Raw genomic sequence first — 14751 nt, forward strand, 5'->3', positions numbered from 1 at the left:
ATTCAAAGTATTAGGAATAGAATCTAAAAGATGCACAGAACGCCTCCGTCATCTGCTTCTGGAGTAGTGTACAATCAGCAAAGAGAAAAACGGCAGAAGAGAACGGCAACATTGTTCGAGAGGACGTGCAATTAGGACAACTGTCTGCAAAGGATCCTTTGCAGCTGATGGGCTCGTCTATGGATTAGCGATTGCAGAACTTTCCTACAAAATGCGATTTTGAAATCCTTAATGGATCGATGGTTGAGATGCACCGGAAAATAACTCAGCTGTTCAATGAAAACAATGCCTTAAAAGGTTAACTAGAGGAATTGAAAAAAGGAAGAATTGAGCAAAACAGACGTATTGCTCGCGTAGAAGACGATGCAAAACAAAAGAAAATTATTGGGCTAGGTCTTAAGGCGAACAAATCACCGCAAGAAGAATTTAATTACATTTGTTCAATCTTGCTAAAAATAAGCGATGTTATGGTCACCGAAAGAATCCACAAAATGTATGAGAGAAATGCAAAAATGGAGATATGGGTGCAGCTTAGTAGCATGCTAGACGTGCAAAAAGTGTTTAGGAGCTCTAAAAATCTAGCTGGCTCATCGATCATTATTGAACAAGATCTGAGCAAGAATAGGGCAGAAAAGAAAAGAGCTTTCCTCCAGATAAAAGAAGATCTGATGCCGCTTAAAAGAGTCATAGTCAGTAACGATAAAATGCAGGTGGAAGGGAAATGGATATAACAATTTTAACGGCGCAAATTCTCTAAAGTATGATGGACACAGTGCTGCTAAGGCTTTAAAGGCAATCTATTGCCTTGAGCTTACCATCAATCTTAGTTATGACGAAATTATTGTAATTAAGAATAACAATAATATTAATAGGCAGCCAGTGAACGACCATACTGATGACTTGAACATTATTAAATAGCACAACTTTAAAATAATTGCATACAACATAGCTAGATTAAGAAGCAAACTATAACATAATAATTATTTTACGCTATTAAACGAATATGACTTTTTTTTTTTTAATTGAAACTCTTGATGTTAGCCTAATCATATGTTTGGAAATGTCTCAATGATCTGGCAACGTATAACTATATTTGCTCGATTTCATTATGGGAAAAAAGCCCGATATTTTGGCATAAACTCATAATGTAAAGTTAGAGACTTGAAATTTGGTATGGACCTTAATTAGACTAATTTAGAATGTCTGTGAGATATTGGCATAATTCATAAACATTTTTTAAAATTTCAAGATGAGAGACCGAAAAAATAAAATCCTGAATTTTGCGGCAAAGTTTTCTGTGGGTTTGAAAGTGAGATGAGAAAACAGCCTTAAATCAAGTGGTTATTTTAAATTACTTAGCGCTTAATAAAATAATTAAATGTCATTTATTGTTTATATGACATCAATATCAATACAATAAAACAGCTTTTACCTTCTCGGTATAAAGGAAATGCGAATTTCTGAGATATATTGAACATATTTAATAAAATGTATTTGAAATTTTATTAAAAGTAAATTTTGGGCTTACAACGGCTGTCCCAATACTCTGGTTATCCAGGGCATAAAACTTCCTACGTTTGTGTTCACTTCTAGAGAGCTTGTACTACAGCTTGTGGATCCGAACGAGACGATGCCAAACTGCACAAATCGTTGTTTACCCAAATAATCCACAGGTTTGCTCAATGGGCCTCCAGATGTTCCTTTACACAATATACCATTCATATAGGAACAGAATTGACTTTGCTCGATTTTGATGCCACGCAAGTATTGTGAACAATTTTGACGGTCAGCAAGTGGAACACTGACTTCACGCAGTAAATCGTATTCACTTGAAAATTCCTCATCATAGCCCCATCCAGTAAGGAGCATACTTTGCAGAGATTCTACTTGTTGTTGTAGTGCTGCATTCAGTGGCAAACAGATTGGGCGGATGTGGTCTAAATCAATTTGATTCGTAATTAATTACTGTTATCAAATAAAGAATTGAATTATCAGCTCACCGGTAAATTCAACTTTCCGGGAGAGCTGGACAAGAGCAATATCATTGTATCCGAATAAGATTTTGTAGTCTTCATGCATAAAAACTCTTTCGACGTCGATATCCTCGACGGAAGGAAGGCATTTCTCATAACTGTCATATGATCTACAATCTGGATCCTTTGATTGATCATGCTCACCTAAACGCACTGATTTTCTAGGTTAAAGTAGCCAATTGATAGTGTGAAAAATATAAGAAAATAGTAAATCAATTCAAAAAACTACATCATATTATTAAATTATAATATGTCTTACAAGCTTACATCTCTCCAAATTTAGCACATTGTGCAGCGGTAAGCAAAAAGCCTGTTATTAAGAATTCAATTAATATATTAAAATATAAATATTACATTAAGTTTATGCGACTACTTACGATCAGTTATCAGAGTTCCCAAACATGCGTAACCGCGAGTATTAAGCAATGCCATCCAAGGTCTGGAGCCAAGATTAGCTTCGTTATTATTAAGAGATAAATCATTTTCATTGAAGATTCCGCAATTCTGTTGCTCCAATATATTCAATCCATTTTGGTTAAGCTCTAGCTTAAGTTGTGAGCCAAGTTAAATATTATTTATTATGTCAGATATATTAAAAAAACAAACCTTCAGATGCGCCCAACCTAATTAGAGCTAAATAAACTAAAACTAGAAACGACTTCATGTTGAACAAACACTTCGAGAGCGACTACTGCGATCGGGCAGCTGCAGCTTCAATATACTCACTGGGTCACTCATTTGGTGAGTGAAAGCGGAAAGGCGGGAGAAAGCACATACCCAGACAATTTGTTTATCCACTCAATGCGTGGGTGGCCTGAAGCGGGAACAATATCAGCTTATGATTGCAGAGTTGCCTTGCATAACCAGTGTTAGACAACGCATGTCATTAAAATAAAATTTCACGGCAAGCTTTTAGGCTGGATTTTTGGCGCGAAATTCAAAGTATTAGGAATAGAATCTAAAAGATGCACAGAACGCCTCCGTCATCTGCTTCTGGAGTAGTGTACAATCAGCAAAGAGGAAAACGGCAGAAGAGAACGGCAACATTGTTGGAGAGGACGTGCAATTAGGACAACTGTCTGCAAAGGATCCTTTGCAGCTGATGGGCTCGTCTATGGATTAGCGATTGCAAAACTTGCCTACAAAATGCGATTTTTAAATCCTTAATGGATCGATAGTTGGGATGCACCGGAAAATAACTCAGCTGTTCAATGAAAACAATGCCTTAAAAGGTTAACTAGAGGAATTGAAAAAAGGAAGAATTGAGCAAAACAGACGTATTGCTCGCGTAGAAGACGATGCAAAACAAAAGAATATTATTGGGCTAGATCTTAAGGCGAACAAATCACCGCAAGAAGAATTTAATTACATTTGTTCAATCTTCCAAAAAGTGTTTAGGAGCTCTAAAAATCTAGCTGGCTCATCGATCATTATTGAACAAGATCTGAGCAAGGTTAGAGCAGAACAGAAAAGAATTTTGCTCCAGATAAAAGAAGATTTGATGCCGCTTAAAAGAGTCATAGTCAGAAACGATTAAATGCAGGTGGAAGGGAAATGGATATATTTTAACGGCGCAAATTCTCTAAAGTATGATGGACACAGTGCTGCTAAGGCTTTAAAGGCAATCTATTGCCTTGAGCTTACCATCAATCTTAGTTATGACGAAATTATTGTAATTAAGAATAACAATAATATTAATAGGCAGCCAGTGAACGACCATACTGATGACTTGAACATTATTAAATAGCACAACTTCAAAATAATTGCATGCAACATAGCTGGATTAAGAAGTAAACAATAACATAAGAAATATTTTACCCTATTAAACGAATATGACATTTTTTTTTTAATTGAAACACTTATTGACCAACATATGAATCATTACGAATCGTATTTTCCAAATTTAAAACAGATCTAAAAATATATACACTTTTTGGAAATTGTGACAATCACCTTGTACAAATCATGGCAGAGAGAACAAAAGATAAAAAATTGTTTGAAATATTAAAATACTGCTCTTGATGTTAGCCTAATCATATGTTTGGAAATGTCTCAATAATCTGGCAACGTATAGCTATATTTGCTCGATTTTATTATGGGAAAAAAGCCCGATATTTTGGCATAAACTCATAATGTAAAGTTAGAGACTTGAAATTTGGCATGGACCTTAGTTAGACTAATGTAGAATGTCTGTGAGATATTGGCACAATTCATAAATTTTTTTAAGATTTCAAGATGGAAGACCGAAAAAATAAAATCCTGAATTTTGCGGCAAAGTTTTCTGTGGGTTTGAAAGTGAGATGAGAAAACAGCCTTTAATCAAGTGGTTATTTTAAATTACTTAGCGCTTAATAAAATAATTAAATGCCACTTATAATTTATATGACATCATATCAATACAATAAAATAGCTAAACAGGGAAGTGCGAATTTCTGAGATTTATTGAACATATTTAATAAAATGTACTTGACTTACAACGGCTTTGGGCTTACAACGGCTGTCCCAATACTCTGGTTATCCAGGGCATAAAACTTCCCACGTTTGTGTTCACTTCTAGAGAGCTTGTACTACAGCTTGTGGATCCGAACGAGACGATGCCAAACTGCACAAATCGTTGTTTACCCAAATAATCCACAGGCTTGCTTAATGGGGCTCCAGATGTTCCTTTACACAATATACCATTCATATAGGAACAAAATTGACTTTGCTCGATTTTGATGCCACGCAAGTGTTGTGAACAATTTTGACGATCAGCAATTGGAGCAATGACTTCACGCAGTACATCGTTTTCACTTGAAAATTTATCATCATAACCCCATCCAGTAAGGAGCATACTTTGCAGAGATTCTACTTGTTGTTGTAGTGCTGAATTCAGTGGCAAACATATTGGGCGGATGTGTTCTAAATCAATTTGATTCGTAATTAATTACTGTTATCAATAAGGAATTGAATTATCAGCTCACCTTTAAATTCAACTTTCCGGGAGAGCTGGACAAGCGCAATATCATTGCTTCCAAGTGAGTTTTTGTAGTCTTCATGTAGAACAACTCTTTCGACGTCGATATCCTCGACGGAAGGAAGGCATTTCTCTTTACTGTCATATGATCTACAATCTGGATCCTTTGATTGATCATACTCACCTAAACGCACAGATTTTCTGGGTTAAAGTAGATAATTGATAGTGTAATAAATATGAGAAAATACTTAATCAATTGAAAAAACTGTATCAAATTATTAAATTATAATATGTACTACATGCTTACATCTCTCCATATTTGGCACATTGTGCAGCGGTTAGCAAAAAGCCTGTTAGTAAGAATTCAATTAATACAAAAAGTATATAAATATTACATTAAGCTTATGCGATTACTCACGATCAGTTATCAGAGTTCCCAAACATGCAAAACTGTCTTTATCGCTAATGCGAATCTTAAGCAATGCCATCCAAGGTCTGGAGCCAAGATTAGCTTCGTTATTATTAAGAGATAAATCATTTTCATTGAAGACTCCGCAATTCTGTTGCTCCAATATATTCAATCCATTTTGGTTAAGCTCTAGTTTAAGTTGTGAGCCAAGTTAAATATTATTTATTATGTCGAATATATCAAAAAAACTTACCCTCAGCTGCGCCTAACCTGACTAGAGCTAAGTAGAATAAAATTAGAAACGACTTCATGTTTAACAAACACTTCGAGAGCGACTACTGCAATCAGCAGTTGCAGCTCCAATATATAGTCACTGAGTCGAAAGAGTCTACAGATAATGCATTTAATTGATTTAAATTTATAGACATAAAGTATTGATAAACCTGAACCGATTTCAAGTTCAATGTCTAGGAGCTGAGTCGCCGGAGTGTACAGAAAATGCAATTAATTTGTTTGAGTTTATTTACGATTCATATCATCGTCAGCAGCCTGAACTGTACTGATCCCTCACTGTGGCGCCATCTGTAGGTCGGTGGCAAAAAAGGTGTTCACTTGCGCCCTCTGACGTTTCGAATATGTACTAGAATTATTTTAGTACTTGTTAAATAACTACAGCCGCTTCCTGAGAGTTTTATGTCATATTACCCAAGAAAACAATACAGCTTTTATCCAATAGTTGGAAAATAGAATCTGAGCTGTGCTTAGAGCTGAAACTATTGAATAAAAAATTATGAAAAGTACAGAATTTCTGGCTTGCCGATTGCTTTTGAAGCGATTTCCAAAATAAAAACAGATTTAAAAATATATACACTTTTTGGTAATTTGGACTATCAATTTGTATAAATCTTGACAAGGAAAAGAAAACATAAGTTATTTATTGAAATCTTGTATGGAAATGAATTGGCAACATGTGACAAAAGCAACTCCATAATTGCTCTATTTATTCACAAACAAATATTCGAATTTGCACAAACAATGTCAAACGCTTGAATTCTGAGCCACATTGTTTGTGTCTGGTATTTGACCGAGGGCTATAACCTTGAAAATCCAGAGAGTTGGAAGCTATCAGCATTTCTAGAGAGACAGTTGAAAGACCTTAATCATAAGAAGAAGGAAATTGCGTTTCTTTAATTCTCGTATTTGGTCGTGTGTATGTAATGGCATATCAACAGGAACACATGTGCGAAATTGTTTAAACAATTGTTTAATTATCAAGCCCTGGCTATAAAACTGATGTTTCGCCTGATCGGTAGTTAATTTAGCTTGCAAAAGTGTATAAGTGTATGCACACTTACTTAAGACTCTATTCAATAATTTTAGAGATATGAAACTACTGCTTCGAAGTCGACGGGCTGGCAGAAATGCTCATGAAGTTGATTTTCACTGCATGAAGTTGACAACAACAGCGAAAACAACAACAACAACAACAACAGCTTGTTTTGGTCAAGAGGTCAGTGCAAAGATAAGCACAGCAACTGAACGACAACTGAAACAGAACGCAAATGCGAATCACACTACGGGAAATATTTGAAGGGTAGATAATTAGTGCATTGAATATGTATGTACAGACGTTCAATCAATATAAGTATTTTTGAAAAAAACAAAACAAATATAATAATAATACTAGTTTCAGCAATTATATATGGGTGAAAAAGCACACGATTGGGAATTTCCAGATTCTGATTAATTCAGTCGGGCGAGTTCCCAAGATAACTTATTAATTGCACTGATCAAGAAAATGCTAAATTGTAATCAATATGCAACTTGATTTGTATGCTTTGTTGAAAATATGTATATAAAAGCAAACAGGTTATGAGTGAACTAATCTCGGAAGTTGGTTAGTTAGTAATAATAAAATGCAATTAAGATTTTACGTTTATTATTATTAATTGTAATTTGCATAGATAAATACTTAAGTTTTAAACATTAAAAGCTAAACATTCAACCCTAGTTAGCTTGTTTATTTTCATTGCATGGGGTGCCTCGGATGCAAATAGTGGGAGCCTGGATTATCGTGCTCCTGGTACAAGCTGCTCATAAGGATCCACAGGCTGATTCCGGAGATGGCTCGAACAACGAAGTCAAAGACGCGTTTATATTCCGACATTGCAGCTGGATATATATCAGTCTGTATATATATAGAGAGCGACTGACTATCTGTGTGCACTTGACAAACGTGAGAATTGAACTAACTGAGAAGTGCTCTCAGTTCAAGACTTTTATTGCATTTGGGGGCTCTGACTGTTGTGTTCTGTGTTTTGCCCAGAATGTGTGAGAGACAGCCTTAGAGATTTGTGGAGAAACCCCAACATTCTGATCATATCAAATCTCTATTTTTGCTCTTGCTTGTGAGCTCTGCAGATGTGCCTCAGTTTCAAATCAAACACTTGACAGTCATACAAATTTGTTTACGTCTCACTCAGTTATTTTTGGCATCCGACAGATACGTGAGGCGACTCTTAACTCAAAGGCAAGTTAAAAAGTGCTGCGAAAAATAGCAGTTGTTGCCGTCTCAGTTGCTTCTGAATGACGTCACTCTGAGCTGATAACGTTGCAATTAGATTCGATTAGTTTGAGCTTCGGATTGTATTTAAACAGCGATTAAACGGGACATAAATTAATTTCCATGAACCTGTCAAAATGTATACTGTAAGACATTTACACAAATTGTATGCAATTTTTTGCACTCACCTCACGTAACGTTGAAAATTTGTTGTCTGGCATAAATTTGAGATTTTTGTTAGAAAACGTTGTGGCAGCTGCAACATTTGCAAGGCGGAAACCAACAGAAGTTGCTTCAAATGTGGCATTTCGTAACAACTGCTGTGTTGTGATTACTTCAAAGATTCGCCTCAAACTGAGCTCAAATATCAATGTTGCTCAGGTAGGACATCTAAACCAGGTAGCAAGACAAAGTAGCAGTTAAGCTAAGGCTGATGAAACTGCAATCGGGGTGCATAAATGCTAAAGAGGGATGGGGAAGGTCATTGAGGTAGGTTCCGTTCCGATTCATTTAACAATTCCTACAAAGGCTCTCTCACTCCAGCTTATCAAGAAATTCTTTTCATAGTCTTGCGAATGAGAATCTAAATATTGTCTTATCATTTTGAATTTTAGTATTTTAATAAATAAATAGGTATATATTTGGCATTGTGAACTAAATATTAACTAAATCGAAATGGTTTCCTGCAACTGGGCCAGACGCTGGACATTCGTGAGTTTCCAAGTGACGCCTGATAAGGATGTAATGAAGAATCCAATTCCTAGGAAGAGCCAGTCAAGTAAGGTAATCACTGAGGAATATTACACTTACCCATGAGTAAAATGGCCTCGGATGTTTCATCTTGCCACGCCTTCGATACCACACAGAGAAGGAAAAAACCACTAAGCAGGCAAAAGGACCCAATGACAACGGCTAATGTAATCAGTATAATAACTGGATCTGGTTCCTTGAGCGTGTTATAAAGGAAAAGCGTCTGACAGAGCGAACTCTTTTTCAAGTCGTTGCCGGTGGCACTACAAATTGACCTTAGATTATGGAAACGATTTTGAACAGGCACAAATTTATACGGACCAGGACTCTGCATAGGTAGGCAGAATGGGGGCACTTCTGTTCTCCATGACGTTGCGCGTTGCACTGACACATTGGATGCAGCATAAAAACCAAATCCAAAGACTTTGGGGTAGTCTGCGTAGTACTTTTTCTAAATGTGTAAACGCAGCTGATCTGTCGCGTGTCTGCCAGAATGTAAGTTGGGGTGCATCGATGTTATTTATAGCTGCATAGGAAGTGGCAGAGTGGGGCAGACTGAGAGTGTCGGCAGCGGAACTAGACAATCGAGGCGTGGCTGCCACAATACTATTATAATTTATTTTTAGCAGTGTGTGGCTGTTGACTTAAAGCGAGTTCAATGCTCCCCAGAAACTGAAGATCAGGTTTATTAAGGAATACTAAGGGCCGGTTATTCAACGTCTAGTTAAGGGGTTTTATAACTATATCAGAGATATTTTGACGTAAAATGTATAGAAATTAATGTAAAATTTGAAGATATCTATTTTTAAAAATTTAAGAAGACAATAACCAGCCCGTAGTTGTACATTACCTTGATAAACTTACATGCAATTTATATTTATTTTTGAATTGATATATTTACAACTCAATCTATTTGGTGGCTATTTTATAAGCAATCCATGGAACGTAGCTTCCAACATTAGTATAGACACCTGGATTGCCATCTCCGCAACTCACTGAACCAAAACTGACGATTCCAAATTGTACAAAGCATTGTTGTCCATTGAATGAATCTAGAAATATCAATGGACCACCAGAATCACCATTACAGGAATCCCTTCCGCGGTCACCAGCACATATTTGAGTCGGCACTATTTTCCTTGTAAAGGATTCTTGGCAGGTTTTTATATCCTTCTTGGTAACAACTGTTTCTAGTGGAACTTTAGACGTCAATTTATATTCGGTTTTTCCCCAGCCAGTTATACGGAATATTGACATTGTTTCCACATTTTTTTGAAGAGTCTCGTCGACCGGCAAACAAATGGGCTTAATGCTTACTGTAATCAGTACAAAATTTTTGAGTTTAGCTATGAATTCAATCAACAACTTACCTGTGTTTTCCACGTCATATTTGAGTTTCACTAAAGCAATATCATTATGAGCAGTTTGCTGTGAATACTGCTCGTGCAGGAAAACCCGTTCAAAGTCCAAATTCTGAACAGGCGGTGCGCATATGTGTAGTTTCTGGCTGTTGCGTCCGCAATCTGTATCTGAAGTTATGTTGTGCTCTCCCAACCGAACATATAACCTTTTGTAGTAAGAAAGGAATTTAAGAATAAACATTTTCTGTCAAATTATACTCACAATTCTTGGTTATTAAAGCAATGAGCCGCGGTTAATACATAGCCTATCGGTATAAAGAATTGCAATATGAAATAAGTTATTCATGAAATATGTCTGTATTATTTACTTACGTTTGTGTATAAGAGTTCCACCACATGTAAAATCATTGATGCCGAATTTTGATCGGAATTTAAGCAAAGCCATCCACGGTCTTGACATTATCTTAACCTCTACACCTCCGATCGCCTTATCATCTTCTCCAAATCTGCCACACTCATGCGACGAAAGTTCCTGAATTCCTTGAAGCACTTTATCTTTAGATTCACAGCATACATATCCCTAAAATATGTAAGTATTTAGTAAATGTTAGTAAACTTGACTGATAAATTGACTCAACTCTTTTATGAACGGGACATCTTGAATTCTGGATGTAAGTTGTTTCATCTGATGTAAACGGAATTCCCATATTTTTTCGGCTAACCATAATGGAAATAGATGAACAGTTACGCAGATGCACACAATATCCTGGCTTTCCATCCCTTCTTACACAAATGTCATCCGCTAAACAATAAAATTGATACACGTAACTATATTGTGAATAATACAAATTATATTGATTATCACAAACTCAATACTTTACCATTCATTTCAACTGAGAAAGCCTGGAGCGCTGAGCTCAGGCTCAAAGCCATTATTAACAAAAAAATGTTGTACATTCCGAATGGAAATTTGAATCGTACTGAGGCCAAGTTTCTTGAACGAATTGCTTTATTAAAGAAAGTGGGGCTTATCAGCCGATTTTTTTTATATACGTAAGTAACGCCATATATATGTATTAGGGCGGATCAATAAGTTTGGTGAGAAAAATAGGGTGTAAAACATGTACTTAAATCGGAATTTACGACGAATTCTCAGAATAGTTGATTGCAAGACTAAGGGTCTAAAATTAATTCCTAGTCCCCGCTGAGAAGCATTAAAATGTGAGTTTGGCAGATCGTCAAATTTAAATCTCCGAATTGAAAAAAAATTACCAGAATAAGATTTTGGGCTGGACTATTACATGCTGACCAAATTTCGTTCAATTCGGTGTACTAAATAATATAGTCCAAGATATAGACCAATTGCATCATTTATAGAATTCTTCGTAGATTTTTAAAGAGAAAAACACCCTACTATATTTATACATTATTTATCTATATGTAAAAAATTGTTCGCCCGCATTCACTGATTCACTGACACACTGAAGATTTTTGTTAGTTTAAGATCTATCTCAACCAAACTCACATATTCAGGGGTGCCACAGAAAACGAAACCAACCGAAAATATCCCTGAAATGTATAGAGTTTTGGGAGATTTTCGGTTGGTTTCGCTTTCTGTGGCACCCCTGATTGTGTCTTTTTTAACATATGGTAAAAAAAGCCCTGAGCAAATTTGGTTAAAATCGGATGAGTATATCACATAGGAACAATCCGGTTCAAACTCACCTTTAGTATGAAAACCTTTTTGTTTCTTAATATATCTCAACCAAGCTTAAAGATTATGTATTTGGGACCGTCCTTTACACCCTGATAAAATTTTCTCAAAATCGGAGGACTATATCATATAGGTGTTAAGGAACAATCCCACAAAAAAAACATCTACACGAGGTAAAAGTCTAGTGACATAAGCAATTTCTAGCGCCAAAATTTCTGATATCCAACTTTGTGACGAACATATTCAGTTTAATCTAAAAATTTTAAATAAAAATATAAATTAATAAAAAAAAGCGAAAATTGGCATTATGCACTGTGAGCAAAAAATGTGAGCTTCTTTGTATATAAAAATTACTTTTTGCGCAGTGCCGAATTTTTTAGTTTTTCATACTAAGACTTGGATTTCGCCCGATCGGTCCTATGACAGCTATATGATATAGTGGTCGATGAGAACCAACTTTGGCCAGGATATATAAGTCTAACTTTAATGCATATTCTATTGGTTTGATTATGATATCTCAAAAAACAAAGAAGTTTTTCATACTAAGACTTAATTTTCGCCTGATCGGTCCTATGACAGCTATATGATATAGTGGTCCGATTTGAGGCAACTTTGGTAAGGATGTGTAAGACTAATTTTAATGCATATTCTATTGGTTTGATTATGATATCTCATAAAACAAAAAAGTTTTTCATACTTAGACTTAGTTTTCTGCCATCTATATCTATGACAGCTATATGATATAGGGGTCCGACTTAACCTTTTTTGTTTTTTGCGAAATCTTAGCAAAACTTGTCTTTGTAATGCCAAATCTCGAATTTTCCCACCAAACCTTTTCACGCCAAATCAGTATTTTTTCCGCTAAATCTGTCGATTTTCCCGCCAAATCTGCCGTTTCCCCGCAAAATTTGATTTTTTCACAAAGTTCAATTGTAGGCAAACATTTAAAACCGCGGGCAGCGTGAATTTAATTTTTTCGGGAGGTGTTGCAGAGCCGATATAATATTTGAATATTCAAGATCCGCATCAACAGCCAAGTCGATAAGGCCATATCCGTCTGTTCGTCCGGATAAACGCCTAGATCTGAGAGACTACACAGCAACCAAACTTAACACAAAGATTTCCCCCTCCGGTCCTGCAATCCGCAAAAAACTCGATATCCGTGAGTTTAAACCTCATCCTACGTATTTGCAAAAAGATCGGGCAAAGAGAAGGGCAAAAATGGTAGTTTTAAGTTTTAAAGCAATGTAAGCAACTAAAAGTAATTAATAGGTATTGCTATAGTCGACGTCTCGACTGTTTGTAGTTTTTTGATCACGCAACCCAGTTATTAAATTTAACTATCCGATTATTATACCAAAATGTAGATCATGTTATGCCAAGTAGCTTTAGTCAAAAAACCATGTTGAATAAACTTACAATTTTAAAATATACAGGTTGATAAAAAACAATTTTTCTTTTTTTTCTTTCAAACATTACCCTGATTATTAACCAGACTGTATCTTTTACCAAACCCTTTTTTTCCAGATAAGAAAAAAAAAACTTAAGACTTTTTTCCAAGGTTAGACTTAAAAAAATTGTATTTGTTAAATCTAGCATATTTCTAAAGTGTTTTTCAGAAGTTAGCATGCATTTGTGTTCAGTTCTCATGAATACCACAACCGATATTAACAAGCCTTACTTTTTCTGAAAGTCAATGAATACGTCTGTAAATTATCCATGCAAACTATTTAAATCAAGTAATTAGTTTTACAGCTAAGCTTCAAGATGTAAAGAAATAGTAAAGTTTTCACACCCAAATTTGATTTTCTTAACGATATAATGTTTCGGTTTTAACTAAATTTGTTAAGGATTTAACCCGAATAGCCCTGAGCAATTTTTTTTTCGAGTTTCTTAATGAAACTTAAGGACTGATAAATTTGACGTCACAGAATTCGAAAAAAAATCATTTTTGTTTGTCCTCGTCAGGATAAAAGACAGGACCATTTTTTCGGCTGTTACCATATGGTAACGCTAGTACCAACAGGGTACAGGTTTGCTTAATAATATAAAATACAAAAATTTCAGAAAAGTCAAGTGAACAAAGCTTTATCGAAAAGGGGGGCTCCTCCTTGGTATATCTGACCAAATTTGGTTCAAATCGGCGTACTCTATAGTATATATAACATAGCTGTCATAGGAACAATCGGGGTCAAATTCACCTTTAGTATGGAAAGCGTTTTTGTTTTCTGAGATATCTCAAACAAACTCACACAATATGCATAAAGGTTGGTTCTGTACATCCTGACCGAATTCGGTTCCAATCGGTTCACCATATCATATAGCTGCCATAGGAACAATCATATTTTGTGAACAAAACAATACCCAAATGCGAACAAAATGTATGGAAAAAACCCTGTACCCTCTCGGTACTAGCGTTACCATATGGTAACAAGAAAAAGAAAAGCGTAAATTTTCCGAGAAAAAGTGTTTTTTATTCCGAATTTTTTTTTCATAATTAAAAAGAGCACCATATTACCTTTCTAATGATGTGTGCATTGCATATAGTTCAGTACTAAAATTAGTTAAACGATTTAAATTTACTTGCGACGAATTGCCAAATGCCGATGCGCAATCGATTAGCTAGCTTCAAGAGATAGTTTTAACCAACTCTTTATCAGTTGAAGACCACAATTTACTCTTAGAATATCATATTAAAGTAAGTCTAATGTAAATATGTTGTCTAAAAATTAAGTTTTAGTAAATGTATATTGCGTGTTACCATATGGTAACGCTGGGGCTATTCGGGTTAAAGGACAATATAAAATTTTCAGCATTTATATATGGTGGAGATATCTCAAATAAAAATTATATTTCATACAAAAGGATGATTTTCATGCGGTTGACTCAAAGACAGCCATATGCTATAGTGATCTGATCTAACCGGTTCAGATATATATACAGCCTGCAACAAAAAACTAGTGTT

At 35.4% G+C, this 14751-nt stretch overlaps 5 protein-coding genes across 5 annotated transcripts; all 5 read right to left on the reverse strand.

Moving 5' to 3' along the window:
• Nucleotides 1-1446: 1446 nt before the first annotated feature.
• On the reverse strand, nucleotides 1447-2712 carry LOC117785304 (serine protease grass-like). Its single transcript, XM_034623245.1, has 5 exons — nucleotides 2640-2712; nucleotides 2411-2575; nucleotides 2301-2343; nucleotides 2001-2194; nucleotides 1447-1937 (listed from the first exon to the last, which is right to left on the reverse strand). The coding sequence occupies exons 1-5, from the start codon at nucleotides 2695-2697 to the stop codon at nucleotides 1525-1527; spliced, it is 873 nt and encodes a 290-aa protein (XP_034479136.1). The 5' UTR covers nucleotides 2698-2712; the 3' UTR covers nucleotides 1447-1524.
• Nucleotides 2713-4452: 1740 nt separating this feature from the next.
• LOC117783139 (serine protease grass-like) lies at nucleotides 4453-5732 on the reverse strand. Its single transcript, XM_034620367.1, has 5 exons — nucleotides 5652-5732; nucleotides 5408-5587; nucleotides 5297-5339; nucleotides 4997-5190; nucleotides 4453-4934 (listed from the first exon to the last, which is right to left on the reverse strand). The coding sequence occupies exons 1-5, from the start codon at nucleotides 5707-5709 to the stop codon at nucleotides 4522-4524; spliced, it is 888 nt and encodes a 295-aa protein (XP_034476258.1). The 5' UTR covers nucleotides 5710-5732; the 3' UTR covers nucleotides 4453-4521.
• A 1588-nt stretch (nucleotides 5733-7320) lies between these two features.
• Nucleotides 7321-7878, reverse strand: LOC117783141. Its single transcript, XM_034620368.1, has one exon. It carries the CDS (start codon nucleotides 7563-7565, stop codon nucleotides 7425-7427), a length of 141 nt encoding a protein of 46 aa, XP_034476259.1. The 5' UTR covers nucleotides 7566-7878; the 3' UTR covers nucleotides 7321-7424.
• A 673-nt stretch (nucleotides 7879-8551) lies between these two features.
• On the reverse strand, nucleotides 8552-9337 carry LOC117783142. Its single transcript, XM_034620369.1, has 3 exons — nucleotides 9033-9337; nucleotides 8772-8974; nucleotides 8552-8721 (listed from the first exon to the last, which is right to left on the reverse strand). The coding sequence occupies exons 1-3, from the start codon at nucleotides 9077-9079 to the stop codon at nucleotides 8627-8629; spliced, it is 345 nt and encodes a 114-aa protein (XP_034476260.1). The 5' UTR covers nucleotides 9080-9337; the 3' UTR covers nucleotides 8552-8626.
• Nucleotides 9338-9557: 220 nt separating this feature from the next.
• On the reverse strand, nucleotides 9558-11048 carry LOC117783138 (serine protease grass-like). Its single transcript, XM_034620366.1, has 6 exons — nucleotides 10954-11048; nucleotides 10711-10874; nucleotides 10445-10652; nucleotides 10335-10377; nucleotides 10082-10278; nucleotides 9558-10027 (listed from the first exon to the last, which is right to left on the reverse strand). The coding sequence occupies exons 1-6, from the start codon at nucleotides 11027-11029 to the stop codon at nucleotides 9621-9623; spliced, it is 1095 nt and encodes a 364-aa protein (XP_034476257.1). The 5' UTR covers nucleotides 11030-11048; the 3' UTR covers nucleotides 9558-9620.
• Nucleotides 11049-14751: the final 3703 nt, after the last annotated feature.

Source organism: Drosophila innubila (genome assembly GCF_004354385.1).
Source record: "Drosophila innubila isolate TH190305 chromosome 2R unlocalized genomic scaffold, UK_Dinn_1.0 1_C_2R, whole genome shotgun sequence".
Classification (NCBI taxonomy): Eukaryota; Metazoa; Arthropoda; class Insecta; order Diptera; family Drosophilidae; genus Drosophila; species Drosophila innubila.

Excerpts from the sequence above, each read along its gene's own strand:
- LOC117785304 (XM_034623245.1), bottom strand. The coding sequence starts at position 2,697 with ATGAAGTCGTTTCTAGTTTTAGTTTATTTAGCTCTAATTAGGTTGGGC. Across the intron at positions 2,344-2,410 it reads GGGAACTCTGATAACTGATC|GCTTTTTGCTTACCGCTGCA; the intron begins GTAAGTAGTCGC and ends TCTTAATAACAG. Across the intron at positions 2,195-2,300 it reads TGTGCTAAATTTGGAGAGAT|AAAATCAGTGCGTTTAGGTG; the intron begins GTAAGCTTGTAA and ends ACTTTAACCTAG.
- LOC117783139 (XM_034620367.1), bottom strand. The coding sequence starts at position 5,709 with ATGAAGTCGTTTCTAATTTTATTCTACTTAGCTCTAGTCAGGTTAGGC. Across the intron at positions 5,588-5,651 it reads CAGGTTAGGCGCAGCTGAGG|AGCTTAACCAAAATGGATTG; the intron begins GTAAGTTTTTTT and ends AACTTAAACTAG. Across the intron at positions 5,340-5,407 it reads GGGAACTCTGATAACTGATC|GCTTTTTGCTAACCGCTGCA; the intron begins GTGAGTAATCGC and ends TCTTACTAACAG.
- LOC117783141 (XM_034620368.1), bottom strand. The coding sequence starts at position 7,565 with ATGTCGGAATATAAACGCGTCTTTGACTTCGTTGTTCGAGCCATCTCC.
- LOC117783142 (XM_034620369.1), bottom strand. The coding sequence starts at position 9,079 with ATGGAGAACAGAAGTGCCCCCATTCTGCCTACCTATGCAGAGTCCTG. Across the intron at positions 8,975-9,032 it reads CCTACCTATGCAGAGTCCTG|TGCCACCGGCAACGACTTGA; the intron begins GTCCGTATAAAT and ends GTCAATTTGTAG. Across the intron at positions 8,722-8,771 it reads CGAGGCCATTTTACTCATGG|GAATTGGATTCTTCATTACA; the intron begins GTAAGTGTAATA and ends GGCTCTTCCTAG.
- LOC117783138 (XM_034620366.1), bottom strand. The coding sequence starts at position 11,029 with ATGTACAACATTTTTTTGTTAATAATGGCTTTGAGCCTGAGCTCAGCG. Across the intron at positions 10,653-10,710 it reads GATGTCCCGTTCATAAAAGA|GGATATGTATGCTGTGAATC; the intron begins GTTGAGTCAATT and ends TACATATTTTAG. Across the intron at positions 10,028-10,081 it reads ATATGACGTGGAAAACACAG|TAAGCATTAAGCCCATTTGT; the intron begins GTAAGTTGTTGA and ends TACTGATTACAG.